Here is an 18,189-nt window from a genome sequence, read left to right on the forward strand (position 1 = left end):
CATGTTTGAAGCCTCGAATGAAAGTTTTTGTTTTTGTTTTTAAGTACATTGATATTTTTACCCTAAAGGGATGGGGAGTTTGGCTAAGCCACACAATGGTAGCCTAATTTGGTATCGAATTCACTACTCACGAGATTTGAACCTTAGACCTCTCACTTCTAAGGGGTGGTTTGGGAGTGAGGTGCTTAAAAAAAAAGCACCCATGAAAAAAAACTGTAAGGGTTTTAGGTGTTTGGTAAACTAAAAAAAAAGGCTTATTTTGAAAGCTGCTGTGAGAATAAGCTGAAATCAAAAGAAAAAGCTGAAGCAGTTATTTGCAGCTTTGGAAAACTGGCTTTTTTTCAAAGCACACGGAGCTACCGCGCTCCTTTAATGAAAAGACCAACTATCAGACTGTTTCACTTTTACAAAAAAGTTTACCAAACATTATGCTGATTTATTTCACAACCGCTTATTCTCACAGCACAGCCGCTTATTCTCATAGCAGTTTTTTTTCAAAGCACAGCAATACCAAACCAGCCCTAAGTGGAGGAATATCACCAGACCGTAGTAAGGTGGCGAAAGTTCTTGTTTCTCAAGAGCAAGGGACTGAGACAAATTCAAATTCTGTATGCATTATTATTCAGGATATATGGGATCACCTAAAACATACACAAGCTCCAAACTGGCAAAGAAAACCATTTATTTAAGCTCAAGAATTCATAAACATATGGGATCATCTAAAACTTACAATTCTTATAGGAAATCATACACTAGGGGCGAGTCATCATTACTGTCGATGAAGATTGTTGAAATTCGACTCACCTCCTCCAGTTTTGTGAGTGTAATTACAAGACCCTGGCATAAGAAAAGAGAATGAACTCTCTGTATCCTCAAACGGGGGTCGAGGGAACTCTTGAAACCCATCAAAATTACAGGTTTCAAAATTCAATGGAGAGAAGTAACTGGTTGGATCATCAATACTTTCTTTCACGTCCATGAGACTTTGAGCTGCACCACCTCCGCCAGGAGCAGTGGAGCTAACACTGAAGCTTATGCTTCCAACTCTGTTTGACGCTTCACTGCCTTCCCCGTGGTCTGCTGGCCCTAGAGTTCCTTTTGTTTCATCGAGGGGTATGGCAGGAGTGTGGCCTTGAAAAAGGGTAATGTGCCCAAAAAGCTTGTCTTTCCTTGAGAAGGTGGTGCCACAAGAACAAAGCCACTTGTCTATACCACAATGCTTCTCATGAGTTTTCAGATCCGCAATAACAGAGAACTTCTTGGTATTGCATCTGCTGCAAGTGTAACTTTTGTCACAGTGGGTTCTCTTGTAGTGATTCTTGACACACAAAATAGTCTTCAAAGGCTGAAACTTTTTGTGATCCTTGTTCCGCTTGCAGCCGGCATAAGGGCATGAATACCTTTTGATAAGGGTTGGTTCAGAGCTGGATTCTTTGTTGGGTTTTGCAAGTGCTGCTGCAGTTTTGTACTCGTCTCCATGACCTCTCATGTGCATCCTTAAATTTGCATCCCGCTTGAATCCCTTTCCGCAAATTGCACAGAAGTGAGTGTGAGGTGCAAGGATTTCTTCTTTCTCTAACTGTAAAATTTCGTAGCTACCAGGCGGAAGGTTCTCACCTTCATCAGCATCCTCCTCATCTTTGGTTTCATGTTCTTCAATATGCTCAGTCCCATAATTACTTATTAGATCAGTCTGGTTGGCCTGATCAGCTAATTTGCTTCCGCTATTAATTTGCATCTTAACACCCGCATCATTTCCTGCTGCAGAAGGAATAAATGACCCACCAAGCTGCCCAAACTGTCCTGTAGAAGGTAACGTGGTGGAAAGCGTATGCTTCACAGATGGTAGAAGACTACCTGCTGTCGAGATCAACTGAGCAATTATTGAAGTAAGATCGGCAGTTATGAGCTGCTGTTGCTGAGCCACAAGTTCATCTGGTCGTCCTAGAACTTGACCTCTCCGGCCAACAATCACATGCACTAAATCCTGAAGCTGATGGATCTTTTGTTCCAGGAATGTGAGATTGTTCAACGTCATTCTTGCATCCCAGTCTTGGATTTTATTAGGCTGCTGCACCTCATGCATCTTACCACCTTCTTGATCTGGAATTTTTGTATCATTCTTGGAGTTGCAAGTGTATGACATTTGCGAATCAGAAGGCTGGTGGAATTTCAGGAAGGACGGTTCCATCCTCATTTCATAATCTAAAACAGAGGGCCTTTCCCACTCGCGTTGATGCTGCTGCGAATTGAAATTGGTAAAAGATGGATGATCTGAGGAAATCGTATTCGTCACATCATTCCCAGTGGAAGGATTCTCCCAGGTGTCCCATTGCCTTTCTTTAGGATCCATTTCTCAATTTATATGCTCACCTGATGTACCAAAATCCAACACCAATCCAACTTAATATACGAGACAAGAGAATCGTCATTGTAAATCAAAGCAACCGCAAACAGAAATGAATCATCCAATTAAGATACAGCTGCACGACAAGCAACCGAAAATCTGAACAAATTCAATACCCAGTTTCCCCTCTGATGCTACTTTTAAGAAAACTATCATCTTCCTCACCAAATTATTCATGAAATGATTCAAAAAATAAAATAACTTTCAGCATAAACTGTAAACATCCTCATAGGGTAACAATTCTCAGAGTTAAATCATTAATCCCTACCGATTTCCCATCCAGAATTCAACTTAGTTTTCCAAAAACAATTTAGATTGATTGATTAGGAGCTTTATGTGCATATTAAATAACTTTAATGACACACTTATTGCTAATTAACAATTAAGAAACCCAAAATCTCAATTCAAGATAGCTCAAGCTGAATTATTTTCACTAAACCTAAGTAAGAAACCCAAAATCCCATCAAATATCATTCATAATTCCCAAAAGCAGCACAATCCATTTCAGTTAAACAAAACAGATTACTTAAGATCCTACCACATACAAAAAATAAAATCAAAAGATCAAAAATAAAAAATAAAATATAAATATATACACACACACATATGAGAACCCTAGAAAGGGAGGTAAGAAAATCACCAGATTGTAGAGTGCTTGTGCTTGTATGCTCTTGTGTCTCCTCTCCTTCTTCTCCCCTCAGTTGGCTGTTAAATTTATTTACTTGTTTGAGCTCAGCTGCATCTATATATATACATATACATTTCTATCTGTAGATATATATATCAGCAATCTCTGTGTTTGTTTGTTTTTTTCCAAATCTCAGCAATCTCTGCCTTACAATTTACAGTCTACACAGTGGGCTCTTAGTCAACCCCATCAATCAGACCGTTCATGGCTGTGATCAGATCTTGATTAGTTCTGTACGGTCGGGATTTCTCACATAAAGAGACGAAGTCTGGAGTCTGATTGGAGATGTGAGGGTCCCCCTGAACTCGGGACGACTCTTTCCGTGTCTAATTATTTCTTTAGAATTTGTGGGCGATGCAATTTCAATTCGACTTGGTTTGGTTTAGTGTGCGTTATTTGACTCGTATCATAAAAAAATTTAAAAATAATAAATCGTTTTCCAACTTGTTATTTATAATAAATACATTTGAAATTATTATTAAATCGTAATTATGAACAAGAAAATTACATTCGTTCAGACGTTAAGAGTTATGGTTTATTAAGTGTTTAAGCATTTTAAATGGGAAATGCAAAATGTTTTGAAATGAAAAGTTTACACAGTGGACGAAAAAACAAAATGTAAATTATTCATCTTTACTAGAAGATGTAAATAAAGATGTCTATTTCCATTTTATTTTTTTATGTTTTTAGGAAATTATCCGTTAGATTCCTAATCTACATATTTCTCATAATAACCCATATTTATATTTTCTAAAAAGGTAAATATGGGACTGTTACATCTCAAATGTAGACAGTGTTATAAAATAAGAAAAAGATGAATAAAATATGCGATTAGAACGAGTGGAGTGGTGGAGGTTTACTACAAAGTAAAGTAATGGAGGAGGAATGTGCGCCAACGTTTCTTCTCGGAAGGGGAAGGTGCCTTAGTTTCTTCTAGGAACATGGTCAGCATGTACAACTCTCCAATCCCCATGAGATATGACCTGACTTGGACATGTGTTGCCTGTCCAGATGACTACTCCAATTTAGCATTTGTTAAACGGTTTGATTTGGTTCAGTTTTAATGTCACTCCATGGACCTCATCTAAATGCGTTATCTTGCCTTAATAGTGTTTTTTTTTTTTTTTTTTGAATGAGAGATTTCGTAGTGCCAAAGTTAGTAAAGTGCACTACATGAGTATTATAAAGTCACTAAATAAAGTAGAGAAATGATGACCTTTAGTATTACAGTACAGTGGTATTTCTTTTTACTTGTAAGCAAAAGCTCTTAGATCGATTCTCAAGCAAATGTGAATTTGATCCACATTATTGTGGCTGACCTATTGTAAGGCTTGATCCACTTCCACTCCCTCTTAGTGTAGATAATATCGTTTGTTCAAAAAAAAAAAAGTGGGACTCTCCATAGACTCTTTGTCGCCTCATGTTTTTAGCACAATATTTTGTAATGTTGACACGATAATTAATATTAAACTGTAAGGTGGCAGATAGTTTATCGAGGTCCTACTTTTGAGAGAGTCCCTTTTAGTATTTCTCAATAAAGTTTTTTCAAATGACTTATTACTTCATTACAAATTCATGCATGGCATCTAGTAGCCTCAAATCTCTTTATCTAAGAGCAGCTCCAGTGGGAGCTATAACTCGGGGGACAGTGGGTTGAACAGTGCCATAGAGCCCGACGGGAGAGGTCCAGCGTGTGGCAGCCAGAGGGACAGGCCCAGCCCGAGGGAGAGGCCTGGCAACTCGTGCCAGCCTGAGAGCCCGAGTGGGTGTGACGTCAGGGCGACGTCACCCGCTTTTTTTAGGCGGACGGTATGGATCCTCTGTATTTCTGGGAAGTTGCAGAAGACGAAGAAGAAGATGAAGATTTAGAAGAAGTAGTGGGAGTCATCCACGACATCGGAGCCCGATCCTGTGCATCAGTGGGAACATAGATGGGTTTTACTTTATTTTTCTTCAACTTTTGTTTATGACCATTGGTGAAAAATGGAGTTCAGATATTATAATCAGAGCTAGCTTTTGGAGGAGACTGAGTTTTTACCTGCAGATGGATGAGTTTTGGACTATTGGCCCTGGATCTGTGAAGCTTGGGTGTTGGTGCATTTCTTTTGTTGTGGAACCGAGAGTCATCGCAGAGAAGAAGAAGGAAATCTGTAGAGAAAAGGAAGGAGGAATATATAATATTAATATAATTAATAATATAATATTAATTTATACAAAGTAAATAATATAATATTAATTTATACAAAGTAAATAATATAATATTAATTATAAATAAAATAATAATAATATTTTATTATCAATTGCCAGGGCTATTCACAGCAGGGGTGGAGATGCAAAAGACAATTGCCACGGTAATTACTGTTCATTAAGGGTAGTTACTGTTCACTGGGTGGATTATATAGTGAATAGCCTGGGGGAAGGGCTCCTACACTGGAGTTGCTCTAATTGTTATTGATATAGAGACATTAAGAGGAGAGATTTAGACTAAATGACACAATGTGTCAACCATAATTAGGCATCGAACTCTTCATTCGTATGAGACAATGCTAATACTCTTACTTACAAATAAAGACAAATGTGCTAATACTCTTACTTACAAATAAAGACAAATATTACTAAACCGCACTATAAATGACTCAGTATCCAATAATTTATAGTGCATTTTTTACAATTTACTCATCCAAACATGATGTGGGTGGGGGGTTACCCCAGCTGCCCACCAAAACTAGTTCAAAGTCCAGACCGTGCCGTGCCCACTTTAAACGGGCCGGAGTTGGGCTTGATTCGGCCTGACCCGACCCATTTTACTGAAATTTCAATTCGGGCGGCATTTGCACTGCATTGTTTAATTTGATTGAACGTGAATTTCGACGCCGTTATCTTTTATCCGCAGGAGGAGGAGGTAGAGGCCGCCGGAGCTATGCTGGCAGTGACTGTGCCGGTCAGATTGAGATTTGGTGCGCATTTGCTTGGGATACACAAACCCCTGACGCTAATTCCAACTTCTTCTTCCTCAACACGCTGCTTCTTCCTCTTTCCCTCTCCTCCTACTCGAAACGTTTCGCTGAGTCAGACTCCTCGTGACCTCCTCCGCCGAAACGTTTCCCAAACCCCTGCCCCTGCGGCCAGTGATTCCGTTTCCGTTTCCGTTTCTTTCCCGAAAGACTCTCCTCTCTTTGGTAAGTGCAGTGTTTCAAAACTTGTACTACACTCACATCCCATGATAATTCATGTGCTGCATTTATTTTCCAAGTCTGAATTATCTCAACTGTTTGGTTGCTGAGAAAATTTGAGGGGAATAACTAGACTATTATGCTATGCTATGATTTGATTACTTGGGCTGAGAGAAAATCTGGGTTAAATTTTGTATTTTCTCAGGAACCAAACAGATAACTAGTGTGTCAACTGTGGTTGTGGAGTTGGGGTAAAATTGATAATTAATACATTAAAGTGAAACCGAATTGGAATCAACTACTTATTAGAATGTGGACCATGATTCAGGATTGGAGGATCTACTGGTGAGCTTTATCTTGGGGAAGAAGAGGGCCACAGAAGTTTCCCACTTGTAAGAAATCAATCATTAGGTTCCCTAAATATGTCTGCATTTCGAGCATGTTTTTGTTTACTTATACCTACATTTGCATTGTTATATTTGAGGCTTTGAACCTACCATTAACCCACTTCTGGTTTTCAAGGCAAGCATCTCGAGCCTTTTGGTTTTTTTATTATGCACAATGACTGCATATTAATTGGTTTAACAAACATGTATATTCGAGAGCTTTGGGTTTAATACGTAATGTTATGCGGTATCTCCTGCGCTATAGACTATCATTCTTAGTTTTTCCTTTATTTTGTGATAGTATTGTAACTATTGTTTCAACTCTGAATATCTTCTAGTGTCTTTTCTTAACAGGGTATGGAAACATGTTGTCCAAAAAGGTGATACGGTCATTGATGCCACTTGTGGCAATGGTCATGATACCTTAGCGATGCTCAAGATGGTCGCTGATGAATCGGGAAAGGGTTCTGTTTACGGACTTGACATTCAGGAAGCTGCTTTACAGAAAACTTCTTCTCTGCTGGAAGAATCGGTCACTCCAAATGAGGTACCTTTGACAAATTGTCTTCTTTTTGAGGAAAGAGAAAGTTTGTGCATTTGTAATTCATGATTCCAAATTTTGTCTTCTGAGGAAATAGAAAGTTGGAGTAGTTGTGTGAGACTTGAGAGGTCACTGTATCAACAAAACTGCATGCGAAGTAATAAAAGGATTGGGCAGCTCGTTTTGGACCCGTTGGGGGAAGGAAATCGGTGGTCTTGATTCCAAAACGAGTGTGGATAAAAAAATTGTGTTCAGTCCATGAGTAATTTATTGTCTAATCATCACTGGTTGAACCTCCATTGCATATTATGTAGGACTAATATTACAGGAAATATAGGCTTTGCCTTGATCTCCCGTTTATTCTTAGTTGTAGAGTCCATTGGAGTGGAGTCAGAGTAGTATCTGATGTACTCATGTTTTCACCACTGTCTTTATGATTAGTTCTTCTAAATGCACCATATTTGACTGTTGAATAATAAAGAAAATGAATGCGATTGCTCATTAGATTTAAAAAGAGGTTTTAACGGCACTTTATTACGGAGAATTCTGGCTTTCATTGTGTTTCTATGTTTGTGCTTCTGTGTTATGCGTGATTTGTGTACTCAAAGCCTTATCAACATACACATGTTTTCCTTCATAGAGTTATTTATTAGTGTGATTGAAACCAACTATAATGATGTTTATCCGCTTTCATTCCGGACTGGTGGTTGGGACTGGACTGAACTATCTTGTGGTTTTACTTTTGGTTCTTTTTTTTTCTTTTTTTCTTTTTTTGTGGGTAATATTGTGGACGTATGAAAATTCTTCTTAGTTTCAATTATATGTAGAAGGGACTCGTTAAGCTGTTCTCCAAATGCCACAGTAAAATGCATGAAGTTCTACCAAGGAATACATCTGTTAGGTACTCAATTTAACTCAAGATTCTTGATGATCTCATCCCATTCTTTTGTGTATTGAATCAGAGTGATAACGTGAAACCCAAATGGAATTTAATTTTATGCCAATACCTTTGACCTCTATGTCCCTTTTACATCAGTTCTTCATTAACGAATGCAAAGAAAATCAGTTAAGAAAACAAGAATACATTCAGAAAGCTTAGATGCCTAATATTATGCAATTGCATAAGTCCAGCTTCGAAAAATAGTGTATTGTGGAGGTGTATAATGATTGTTTGTTAGCTAGTTGACAGTTTTGTGATTATTAGTGTCTAAGCTTGGTCACTGTGTTTGCACCGTTCTTTAAATTCAATAAAAGCATTGTTTTTCCTTATATATATATAAAACAGAAGAAGAGAAAATGAAATTAGTGTTTTGGACGGCTGAAAACACAGAATCTTTATTCATATAGATGGCAATATTGTTGACCACATTACTGCAATAGGAAGAACTTGCTTCCTGAAAACTTTGATTAAATGGGTGTTGCCAGGCTTGTCGCTTTCAACCTAGGCTATCTTCCAGGGGGTGACAAATCACTCACCACGCAGTCAGACACAACACTAAAAGCATTGGAAGCTGCAAAAGGTATCCTGATGGATGGAGGGCTTATCAGCTTAGTGGTTTATGTGGGGCATCCTGGTGGATGGTAACACTTCTGCTCTAATATTTTCTTTTTCTTCACTTTGTTTGCTAGTTTGTGCTTCCTGGGTTTTATTTCACTCATTGTGCAGTTTAAGCAAAACCATATTACAATTACAACTGACTGAGTAATTTTCTTGTTAAATACGGGAATAAACATATGAGATTGGATTGTTAGGAACAGCTTTGGTGAATACTGGTAACTCTTAGATGGAGTATTAGAACGAAAAAATCCATAATATAAGATTATGAAGTTCCTCCAAGCTCTGTCTGAAATATATGGTTATTTATTAACAAAACAACAAAAAAAAAGTTCTTTGGCAGCAGAATACTATGTAATGATATGGAAACAAAGTTTTAAACGATTGATATTAGTTGTCCCTTAATGATTTTAATTAAGTGGAAGCATGACTTGGAATTTATTGTGGAATGAAGAGTGAAAGTTGGAAGCTTGAAAGAGAATACAGGTTGAGTTGCGGAAAAAGTGAGGTTTGAGTTTGGGAAACAGATTTTTATACTAATTAGCCTCATCTCTTTAGACTGTCTCGATATCATGATTTTCCCATTGCTGGAATGTGTGCCAATCTGTCCTCCTTCCCTCTTAGATGGGATTCTTGTGTGTCGGAGAAACCTTAATGAGTAGGAATGGAGAGGTCCAGTCTATACTGACAGACCTTGAAACTGGGTGATTGGTTCCAAGTAGAGCTGAGCGCATAAGAGAGTATGGATGTCAGTGGCTTCTCGAATATTTGCCTGCATATCTTTTTCAGATCTGTTGAATAATTGAACCCTTGCTACTGTCACACCTTCCTTTGTAATATGGGAAGCTAAAGAACCTTCTAAGTTGCTAGTTTGGCTAATTGCTCGTGAGAAGATTAATATTTGTGAAATGGTTCAAAGAAGACGGGGGCTTCTGCAAATATGGATCACTTATTGCTTCATTTCCCTGTGCCATATCCTTTATGGTCACGATTACTCAAGGTGACAGGCTTATGCTGGTCCATTCCAGTGTCATGTAATGCTTTGTTGTGTGAGAATTTAGTTTCTTTAGGGGTACGAAAGAAGGGTTTTATGGGCAGAACTGAATAGGAGGGTTTTTGATAATGGGGCGTGCTATCCACACTCTTTTTTACTTCTCTCACACCCCTTGTTAATTTTTGTCCTTTGATCTTATTCAACTCATCCGATCGGACGGTCGAAAATTAGAAGGGTGTGTGAGAAGTAAAAAGGGTGTGTGGATAGCACACCCCTTGATAATTTGGCTGATGAGGAGTTGGATTGTTTGTGGGATATTCGGATTTTAGGCTTCTCTGTGGGCATCTGCTGCTTCAGATTTCAGAGAGTTGTTTGTTTTTTTCCTGTTATTTATGCTACTGAGGAGTATGTTATTTTTAGGATTGTCTATGATTTTGTTCGTAACTTCTTTAGGATTGTCTATGATTTTGTTCGTAACTTCTTTAGCTTAATACTGGCAGTTGTGTTCTTCTCGTCGACTCGTATGTTTTAGACTTCTGTTTTCCTTATGGAAATTCAGGGAAGAACTGAAGACCGTCCAAGATTTCATCTCCAAATTACCGGTTGAGATGTGGATCTGCTCCGAGTTTCAGACGGTAAACCGATCATGGTCTCCAGTTCTTGTTTTCATATTCAAGAGATGTTGAATCGGCCAGTTGCTCCAATATTCATGTCTTATTCAAAGGATGAAATCTTGTAGCACGAAAATCTCTGTTACTGTCAAGATAACAGCAAGAAATTCATATACATAATCCTTTGTTAACGGTCAAGGTCATGCTTCTCGTGCTCAGTTATTGTCCGCATAGACGCTTCTCTGCGCAGCGTTGAAACCTGTTGCGAGTTCAAATTCTTTTTCCTCTTTGATTAAAAATAGAAGAAAAAAACAATTTGTTTATTTTTGGGAAACAAAATAATTCTCCCTGGACAAACTACAAGTAGGAATGGGCAAATACCCATTGGTTATGGGTAACCACGGTTACCCGTCCATTTAAATTAAATGATTATGGTTATGGATAACCGTTTAGATAAATAAACGGTTATGGATATAACTGTTTACCCGCGAAGTGTAAATGAGCGGTTATGGGTATTAACCGTGGTTATAAACGGGTAACTGTTTACTCATTTATTTTATATATGTAAAATTAACACAAAATATGTTCTCTATTGGACAAAACTTAGATCAATGCTATTGACTATAATGTGATTTATATAGCGGTGTTGTAATTAATTAAAAAGTAATAAACGATAATCCTTACAGTATTTTTATCCTTAAATTGAATAAATCAAAAGAAATTTAAGTGAGAAAAATAAACGGGAGCGCACTGAAATCATTTCCCTTGCAATATGCATGCATTAGATTTGTTTATGTGTTTACTGTAGCTATCTGTTGATCTTGGATCGAACAAACTGGAAATCGAACATTCTTACGGGGCTATTGATCCCTTACATTTTCTTTACCCTTCCTTCAATATTGTTCAACATCTTTAGGTTATTTTCTACACATAGTTACCGTACAAGTTATATATTTCCTGTTGTCCATGTTTTTTATTTGTTCTATTCCCTAAAAATCTTTATTTTTCTATGGGAGAGATTGGAAAATGGATTGCTCTCGTTACGTTGGCATATAAATAATCCACCTAACAGTGCCCCGCCGTTGTGTCTTTGCCGATAATTATTTCAATTATTGAAATGGTATAAGGACTTAAAAACTTAAAATACGGAAATAGATGATGAATGTACCTATAACAGTATTTAATTGTCAAAAAAAAATTATAACAATTTTTTTTTTTAAATTTTCAAGTTGTTAAAAAACATGTGGACGAGTGAAAAATGGGTAATGGTAAAAAAAAGGTCGTACCCAGTGCACAAGGCTCCCGCTTTACGCAGGGTCTGGGAGAGGTGAATGTCGGCTAGCCTTACCCCCATTTATGGAGAGGCTGCTCCCAAGTCTCGAACCCGAGACCTACCGCTCATGGGCGAAGGCACTTGTCATCGCACCAAGTGCGACCTCGGGTAATGGTAAAAAAAAAAAAAAAGAAAAAGAAAAGATAAACGGGTTAAAAATGGTAAATGGGTGAACAGCTATTAAACGGTTACAGTTAAATGGATATGCGGTTATAGGTATGGTTAACCGTTTATAAATGGTTATGGGTATGGGTATAACCGTTTAGGCAATTATCCAATAGGTAAACGGTTATGGGGTATGAGCATAAACGGTTATGGATAAATAACCGCGGTTACTCGCCCGCCATTACCGTTGCCCATCCCTAACTACAAGTAGTAGCTTGGGGCCCAATCTCCACACAAAAGACATTGTCCAGTTACCTAAATAACTTATAACACCAAGTATCAAAGGAATAAGACCCTTATAGACACAGGCAAGAAAAAATTCGACATCAAAATCATTCAAATGCACCGGTTGGGTGGAATTGGTACATTTGTATATTTAGCTGAGATTTGCAGTTCCAAAACTTTCAGCACTTACTCATGCACTATTACCATCTGACCACATTGCAATCTACCACAGCCGAGTTTCTCTTCGCCACCGAAGGACAAAATCTGAGATTCCAGAAACAGGAGGAGAAAAGCATATCAGAAGCAACAAAATGGGAGAGGGACGGAGGAAGAGAGAAGACAGGTAGTGAGAACTTATGATAAATTCCGCATTCAGAAGCACAAAAGTATATCAGTCTGCCCTCTGTGTTCTTCGATTTCAGGACTTTTATATGGTAGCACATCCCAGTACATTTAATTTTGCTAAGCTCTCGGGTTAAAATAATATAGTTCTTCGTACCACCCACTGTACAAATTTTAATGGAAAATAGGTCAGGGGGAAAAAATTATTTACATGATCATTCTGTATGTGCTAATCCTAGAACACTGGTCTATAAAAGTGAATTAATTCTTTATAAAAGCTTTCGGATGATATCAGAAATACTTGAGTCTTTTATGTTTAATTTTTGGTAAGATACAGGAGAAGGAGAGATGAATTGAGGAGGAAGGATGGTGAGAGAGAAGTAGAAGAAATGTATATGGAATGGTACACAAAAGGAAACCAAAAACCAAAAACTAAAAACAAATTTAAGTTGTTTTCACCCTCCTCCCACCCGTTCCAAGTGGTAATCCAAAAAGCAACATCATCTCTTATATTTTCCTTCATTTTTTCTCCCTCCTCCCACCCTTTCAGAGTGGTAATCCAAAAAAACACATCAGCTCTTATATTTCCTAAATCTCTCTCCACAAAAATCCCAACATCTCACACAACTAGAATTACAATACTCTAAACATTAGATAGAGGGATTTGTAATCACTAGATGTAATGCACTTTGAGGGCTTTGTAAATTACTACTTGAAATAAGTCATTTGAGAATCCTTTGTTTAGTGGTATGTAGAGCTCTATCAAGAAGACGTGTGACAAATATAAGCTTATGTATATATATTACGTATAGAAATAATGAATTAAACAATCTGAGTGCCAGGTGCATTGGAAAAATGAATAAGATTGTATCATGGTAATGCATATACGAGACAAATTCAATATCTTGATGTAAAGAACGGATTATATTGAATAAGGACATGTGTGTGTTAGACAATGACACTGTAAAAGTGAAATGTGTTGCTCACACATTAGTTCATTTTTTCTCTCTAGATGATATTTTATTGATAGAATGAACTGTTATAGCAGACTGCACTTTATAGTATTTCAAAATTATCCGAATTGTCATAGTTATGTATCGGACATGTAGAATGAAGTTTATAAAATTTTATACTTTGAGAAATGTGCAGGCAAGAAAAATCAGAAAATTAAAGACCTCATCCTCAACAAGTACCGCCCAACCTCCCCATACCCCCAATGGGAAACAAGGAACGGATCATGAACTTGTTTCTGTCATATGGAAAGGTACAAGCAATTACCTATCAGCTTAGCCATTTGAAACAGATGCTCTTTGACAACTGAAATACCCGGTTTCTTCCAAGAATTTATAGAAGTTAGACAGAGTTGCTGAATCATTGCTTGTGTCTCTCGTAACCAACCACTCCTCTCGAAGTTTAACATCAACATCCCTGCAGAAAAGTGTGACTGAGGAATATCAACAACTATGGACTACTATAGAGCAAGGTAATAAGATAACTCTGAATAACAAAATTATCCCTGGAATTTACTGATAAAAGAAAATTAACACCGCAAGCATATTAATTACCTCCTAAGGGAAAGAATCTCGTGGTTCCTCCTTAGGTAATCAGCATGTTTTGTTAGAGCATCTTGAGCATACTGTCTGCCCACAGTTCTGACTGCAGCTGTGTTTAGTAGATTTTCCAATGAACCATGCTTTTTCAAGAGCTTTAGGGCAGTCTTCTGACCAAATCCAGGAGCTAGATGTTGGATTCCAGGAACACCATCAGCGTGATTACCCACAAAGCACCCTAGACATTAAGTTAACAGAATTACAAAACGTGTTCTGGAAGTGAATAAATATTATATTAAGAGGGGTTTATCACACAGGAATGCGGCCTAGTGAAACCACTCTGGGATCTTAGAAGAAATGTAAACAAACTGACAAATTAAGAAGAAATGATCAGTCTCTGAAAGAACTCCAATTTAGTTTTTTGCTGCCTAAAAACTGTTAACTGTATGGCAGATAACTCTTATTTAAACCCATTATGTGTGTGTTGGAATTTGATCAAATGCTTCACAAAACATTGCAGTACAGTTGCTGTCCAAATTCTCATCCGTGAATAATTATCTGAATATGTCAGTGTTCACTCTAAATGACATCCTAGCAAAATTAATGAGTATTTTTAATTAAGCCCTAAAAACTATAGACTACATGAATCAATAAGTCTTATATAACAGTGAACAGTCACAGATATAGCATTATGAAGAAAACTGTCGAGGATAAGATACATCAACATCATAACTGGCTCTGGAAACAAAACTAGAAAACATTTATCATAAAAAATATGTCAAATTAGAGTCATATTGCTAGCACTAATATAGTTAATTGAAATATGAAATCACCACATTACAATTATACTTACTAAGGCTCAAATCACAGCATGGATCACAGTTATACTGAGCTATGTAGTGCTTAAGAGTGTAAAACGACCAGCGTTCTAACTCGTCCAGGGGCATAACAAGCTGGACATCTTCCGAAAGCAATTGCTTAAAATCTTTATCAGGAGAGGCAATCACCACCCAATATCCTGTTTGAATAACTTGCCCCACAAGTGTAGCTATAACATCATCAGTTTCGTGATGTTCTACTTTTATGACCTGCACCACTTTATGTTCAAAATAACGCAAAGCAGAAAACCAAAATATTTGAATTTTATCATCTACAGGCCTTTATGAGAGATTTCATGTTTTAAGCTTCAATTCCACTAGCTTCAGGCATGGCTTAAAGAATCCAATATGATAGGAAGTATCCAGACTAATAAAAAATTATGTATAAATTCAAAACTTATAAGGAAACAATTTTTAAATAGAGAGCAAACTGGTTATTGAATTTTTATTTCAAACAAGTAGATCCTTGCCTGTTCATAAATACAGGTAATCATGTTTATATTGGAATGATCAATTTCAAATACCAAGGCAGCAGCAGTAAAATAGGAAAGAAACAGATCTTCATTCCTATCAAACTCTCATTGCTATTTTGACATATTATAGCCGTTTTATTGTTTCTACTCCTTCCCAGGTCTTTTAGAAAATAAAAATAAGAAACAAAAGGTAGAGGGGTTCAACCTGGAGAGTCTATCAAATAGATGTCAGTCTTTGGTGCACAGGATATAAAAGCATATCTAATGCATGAAAAGTAGCCTTGAAAAGAGTGTTATTTAGCCTCAAATGACACTTCTAATGGGACATATCTAGCGTAGGCTAAAATAGTCCAGGGCTCTTGAAGGGGCTAGTTTATTCCTGGCTCTTGCCCAAGGCTCTTGAAGGGTCAACTTACGAAGAAATTGGTAGCCAATGAAAACTAGCCACCTAACACTTTTTTGCCCCTAACCTATAGAGTTTGAGAGTGCCCTTGCCCTTTCCACTAAACTTTCTCCAATTGACCAAATATGATAGGATAGGATTACATTAGACTGGTATCGATTAGATCCTGTATCTTGTATTATGTGTAGCATCAGATATGAGCTTCAAGTAGGAATGGGTTTGACAAAAGATAAATAAGAGTTTATTTACCAAAAAAAAAAAAAAAACTATTTATTTAGACTTCATTGAAAATATGATTATGATAAAGGTAAGAATGGATGTTGGAAGAATATAATAAGTAGGTATTGTGGTAAGTGGTGGCAAGTGGCAACAGAAGCAACAATGATCATATAACCATAGTGGTGATAGTGGGGAAAACAGCATCAGTGTAGGTGGTGTGCTAATTCCTTGGTCGGGCTAATGTCTTGGTGGCAGCAATAAAGAACACAGGTGATAACTGTAGTGTGTTGACAATGAAAATGATGGTAGTATTGGTAGTGACAGTGCTAGTAATAATGTAGTTTGTACGGTCCATTTCTTTCTTTACTCTGTTAGAATTTTTTGTTGCTTCATTATAAACATCATGTTAATGTTTGCGTACTCGGTAGTTGCCCCTCATTGTTCTATTAACAAATTATTACTTATTAAAAAGTTAGTTTTGATTAATGCTTCTAGCTCTATAATCAGATTCATATTTGCTCTAAAGATAATATTACAACCTAATGTAATGATACCAAAATAGAGGCTAACTCTCAGGCACATTGCATTTTTGAAGAACATTGGTGATGACTCCATGTGACCTTCCAGCATGCCCCCTTGGAAACTGTCTTGTGAATTTCCACCTATGTGCTTTATAGGATGGTAATAACTGTCCGCGGTGCTCACTTACTCCTTCCCCATCAACAACCTGCAAGTGCAGAATTTAGAAAAAGTAGATATATTTACCGTTACCAAGATTAACCATCATGATACAACATTAGTTAATTGTAATTTCAAAGTCAAGATGATCAAATTCCAAGAATCATGGAAGAATAATTAGCTTTGTAGGGAGTCTACAAGGTCCAATGACTTATCGAGTTAAACAATGGCGGGCCACTAACCACGTAGAAATCATAAACTGCATCTTAACCCTTCAAGAGGGTAATCAAACTTCCCTATAAGCATCACAAAAAATGGTCAGGTGTGGAGCTACATAGTGCCTCCTGTCAAATATATTTTGCCAAGCTAGCTATCAATCTTTCCCTAACAATTTAATTTGTGGAACCTTTGAGGAAAGATTAAACATTATGTCAAGAGAAAGAGGAAAAACCCAGTGAAGCATTTCATCGAACACATGGTGCCAAAATGGGTAAAGTGGACTTACAGCAATAACAGGGTCGGATAGGCTAACTTGATTGAAAAATAAGGAGACCCAATGAGCAAAAGCGTGTAAGCTGGGTCTGCTTCCCGCATAAGAGAGGATTGACGTCTAAAAAGAAGACCCTTTTCTTGCTTGCCTTGTTTGGCAACACTATTTGTCCATCATCAACCGGTTGTTTATACCCACAAGTGCCAGCGGAAGAAGAAGAAGAAGAAGAAGAAGAAGCTGCAACTCCACGAATCTTGCATGCTTTTGTATTTGTTGACACTATATTACGACGAATTGGAAGATGTGGGCTTACAGAAAGAAGGGGTCTGATATGAACGCGGGTGGGAACTGCAACTTCTACCATTTCCAATAAATTTGATGTTGCAACTCGTCTTTAGAAGCCGGATATTAATCCAGATACAACAAATTAAACTAAATTATGTTATAAACCACCACGTGGTGCCCAAGTAGTTGGGTTCGTATTTCGTACGGCACATCGTGTGTTTCATTCTTCCGTGTTATTGAATTTGCTTAACTGTCGTCACAAACAGGATGAAATTCTCTATTGCCTCTTCGGGCTCGAAAAAGGTAGATAACATGGTTTGCCACAAGCTGTTCCTTTAAAAAAATAAAAAAAAAAGGTGAAAGCGAACGGAAATGCACTCATCAAACATATAAGATAGTCTGACAAAGTGAAGGAGGTGTGGATTCAAATTATGTTGTTTCCCCCTTTGCATTTTCCCCATATTGTTTATTTAATTAAACTTCAAGCTGCTGTGTTTGTTTGATTGTGGTCACGGGCAGTGTGAAATTCCTCATAGTTTCTCCGGGCTTGTAAATTGTAAATAACCGTAGTTTGTCACCAGTTGTCTCATTTTAAAGAAAAGAAATTGAAATTTTGGATCTTGAATTGTGAAATTAAGAAAAATGGTGTTCTGTTGAGATGGTAGGACTACATGAAACTTCTTCTGCTAGGTTTTCTTATTGATGGTTGAGGTCCTTCATGGTGGATTTGGTGGTAGTAAGATGGTTTCACAATTTTCTCCAATGATGGTAGAAAAATTAGTGAAGGAGAGAT

At 37.3% G+C, this 18,189-nt stretch overlaps 3 protein-coding genes across 5 annotated transcripts; 1 reads left to right on the top strand and 2 right to left on the bottom strand.

Moving 5' to 3' along the window:
• Nucleotides 1-665: 665 nt before the first annotated feature.
• Nucleotides 666-3,180, bottom strand: LOC103443884 (protein SENSITIVE TO PROTON RHIZOTOXICITY 1). Its single transcript, NM_001328986.1, is given in 2 exon segments — nucleotides 666-2,373; nucleotides 3,048-3,180. A coding segment is annotated over 1 exon segment (1,584 nt). The 5' UTR covers nucleotides 2,354-2,373; nucleotides 3,048-3,180; the 3' UTR covers nucleotides 666-769.
• A 2,754-nt stretch (nucleotides 3,181-5,934) lies between these two features.
• On the top strand, nucleotides 5,935-10,553 carry LOC103443885 (tRNA (mnm(5)s(2)U34)-methyltransferase, chloroplastic). 3 transcript variants are annotated; one of them, XM_008382783.4, is made up of 6 exons: nucleotides 5,935-6,274; nucleotides 6,597-6,660; nucleotides 7,009-7,201; nucleotides 8,023-8,096; nucleotides 8,621-8,776; nucleotides 10,245-10,553. In XM_008382783.4, the coding sequence occupies exons 1-6, from the start codon at nucleotides 6,016-6,018 to the stop codon at nucleotides 10,312-10,314; spliced, it is 816 nt and encodes a 271-aa protein (XP_008381005.1). In that variant the 5' UTR covers nucleotides 5,935-6,015; the 3' UTR covers nucleotides 10,315-10,553. The 3 variants fall into 3 exon arrangements, with proteins under 3 accessions (XP_008381005.1, XP_070678279.1, XP_008381004.1); XM_070822178.1 differs by having other exon boundaries at nucleotides 8,621-8,715; nucleotides 10,304-10,553; XM_008382782.4 differs by having other exon boundaries at nucleotides 5,937-6,274; nucleotides 10,304-10,553.
• Nucleotides 10,554-12,164: 1,611 nt separating this feature from the next.
• LOC103443934 (uncharacterized) lies at nucleotides 12,165-17,729 on the bottom strand. The gene is given in 7 exon segments (XM_029103394.2): nucleotides 12,165-12,583; nucleotides 13,699-13,848; nucleotides 13,986-14,208; nucleotides 14,824-15,066; nucleotides 16,514-16,670; nucleotides 17,127-17,217; nucleotides 17,219-17,729. Coding segments are annotated over 6 exon segments (1,113 nt in total). The 5' UTR covers nucleotides 17,476-17,729; the 3' UTR covers nucleotides 12,165-12,583; nucleotides 13,699-13,706.
• Between the last annotated feature and the right edge of the window lie 460 nt (nucleotides 17,730-18,189).

Source organism: Malus domestica, chromosome 05 (assembly GCF_042453785.1).
Source record: "Malus domestica chromosome 05, GDT2T_hap1".
Lineage (NCBI taxonomy): Eukaryota > Viridiplantae > Streptophyta > Magnoliopsida > Rosales > Rosaceae > Malus > Malus domestica.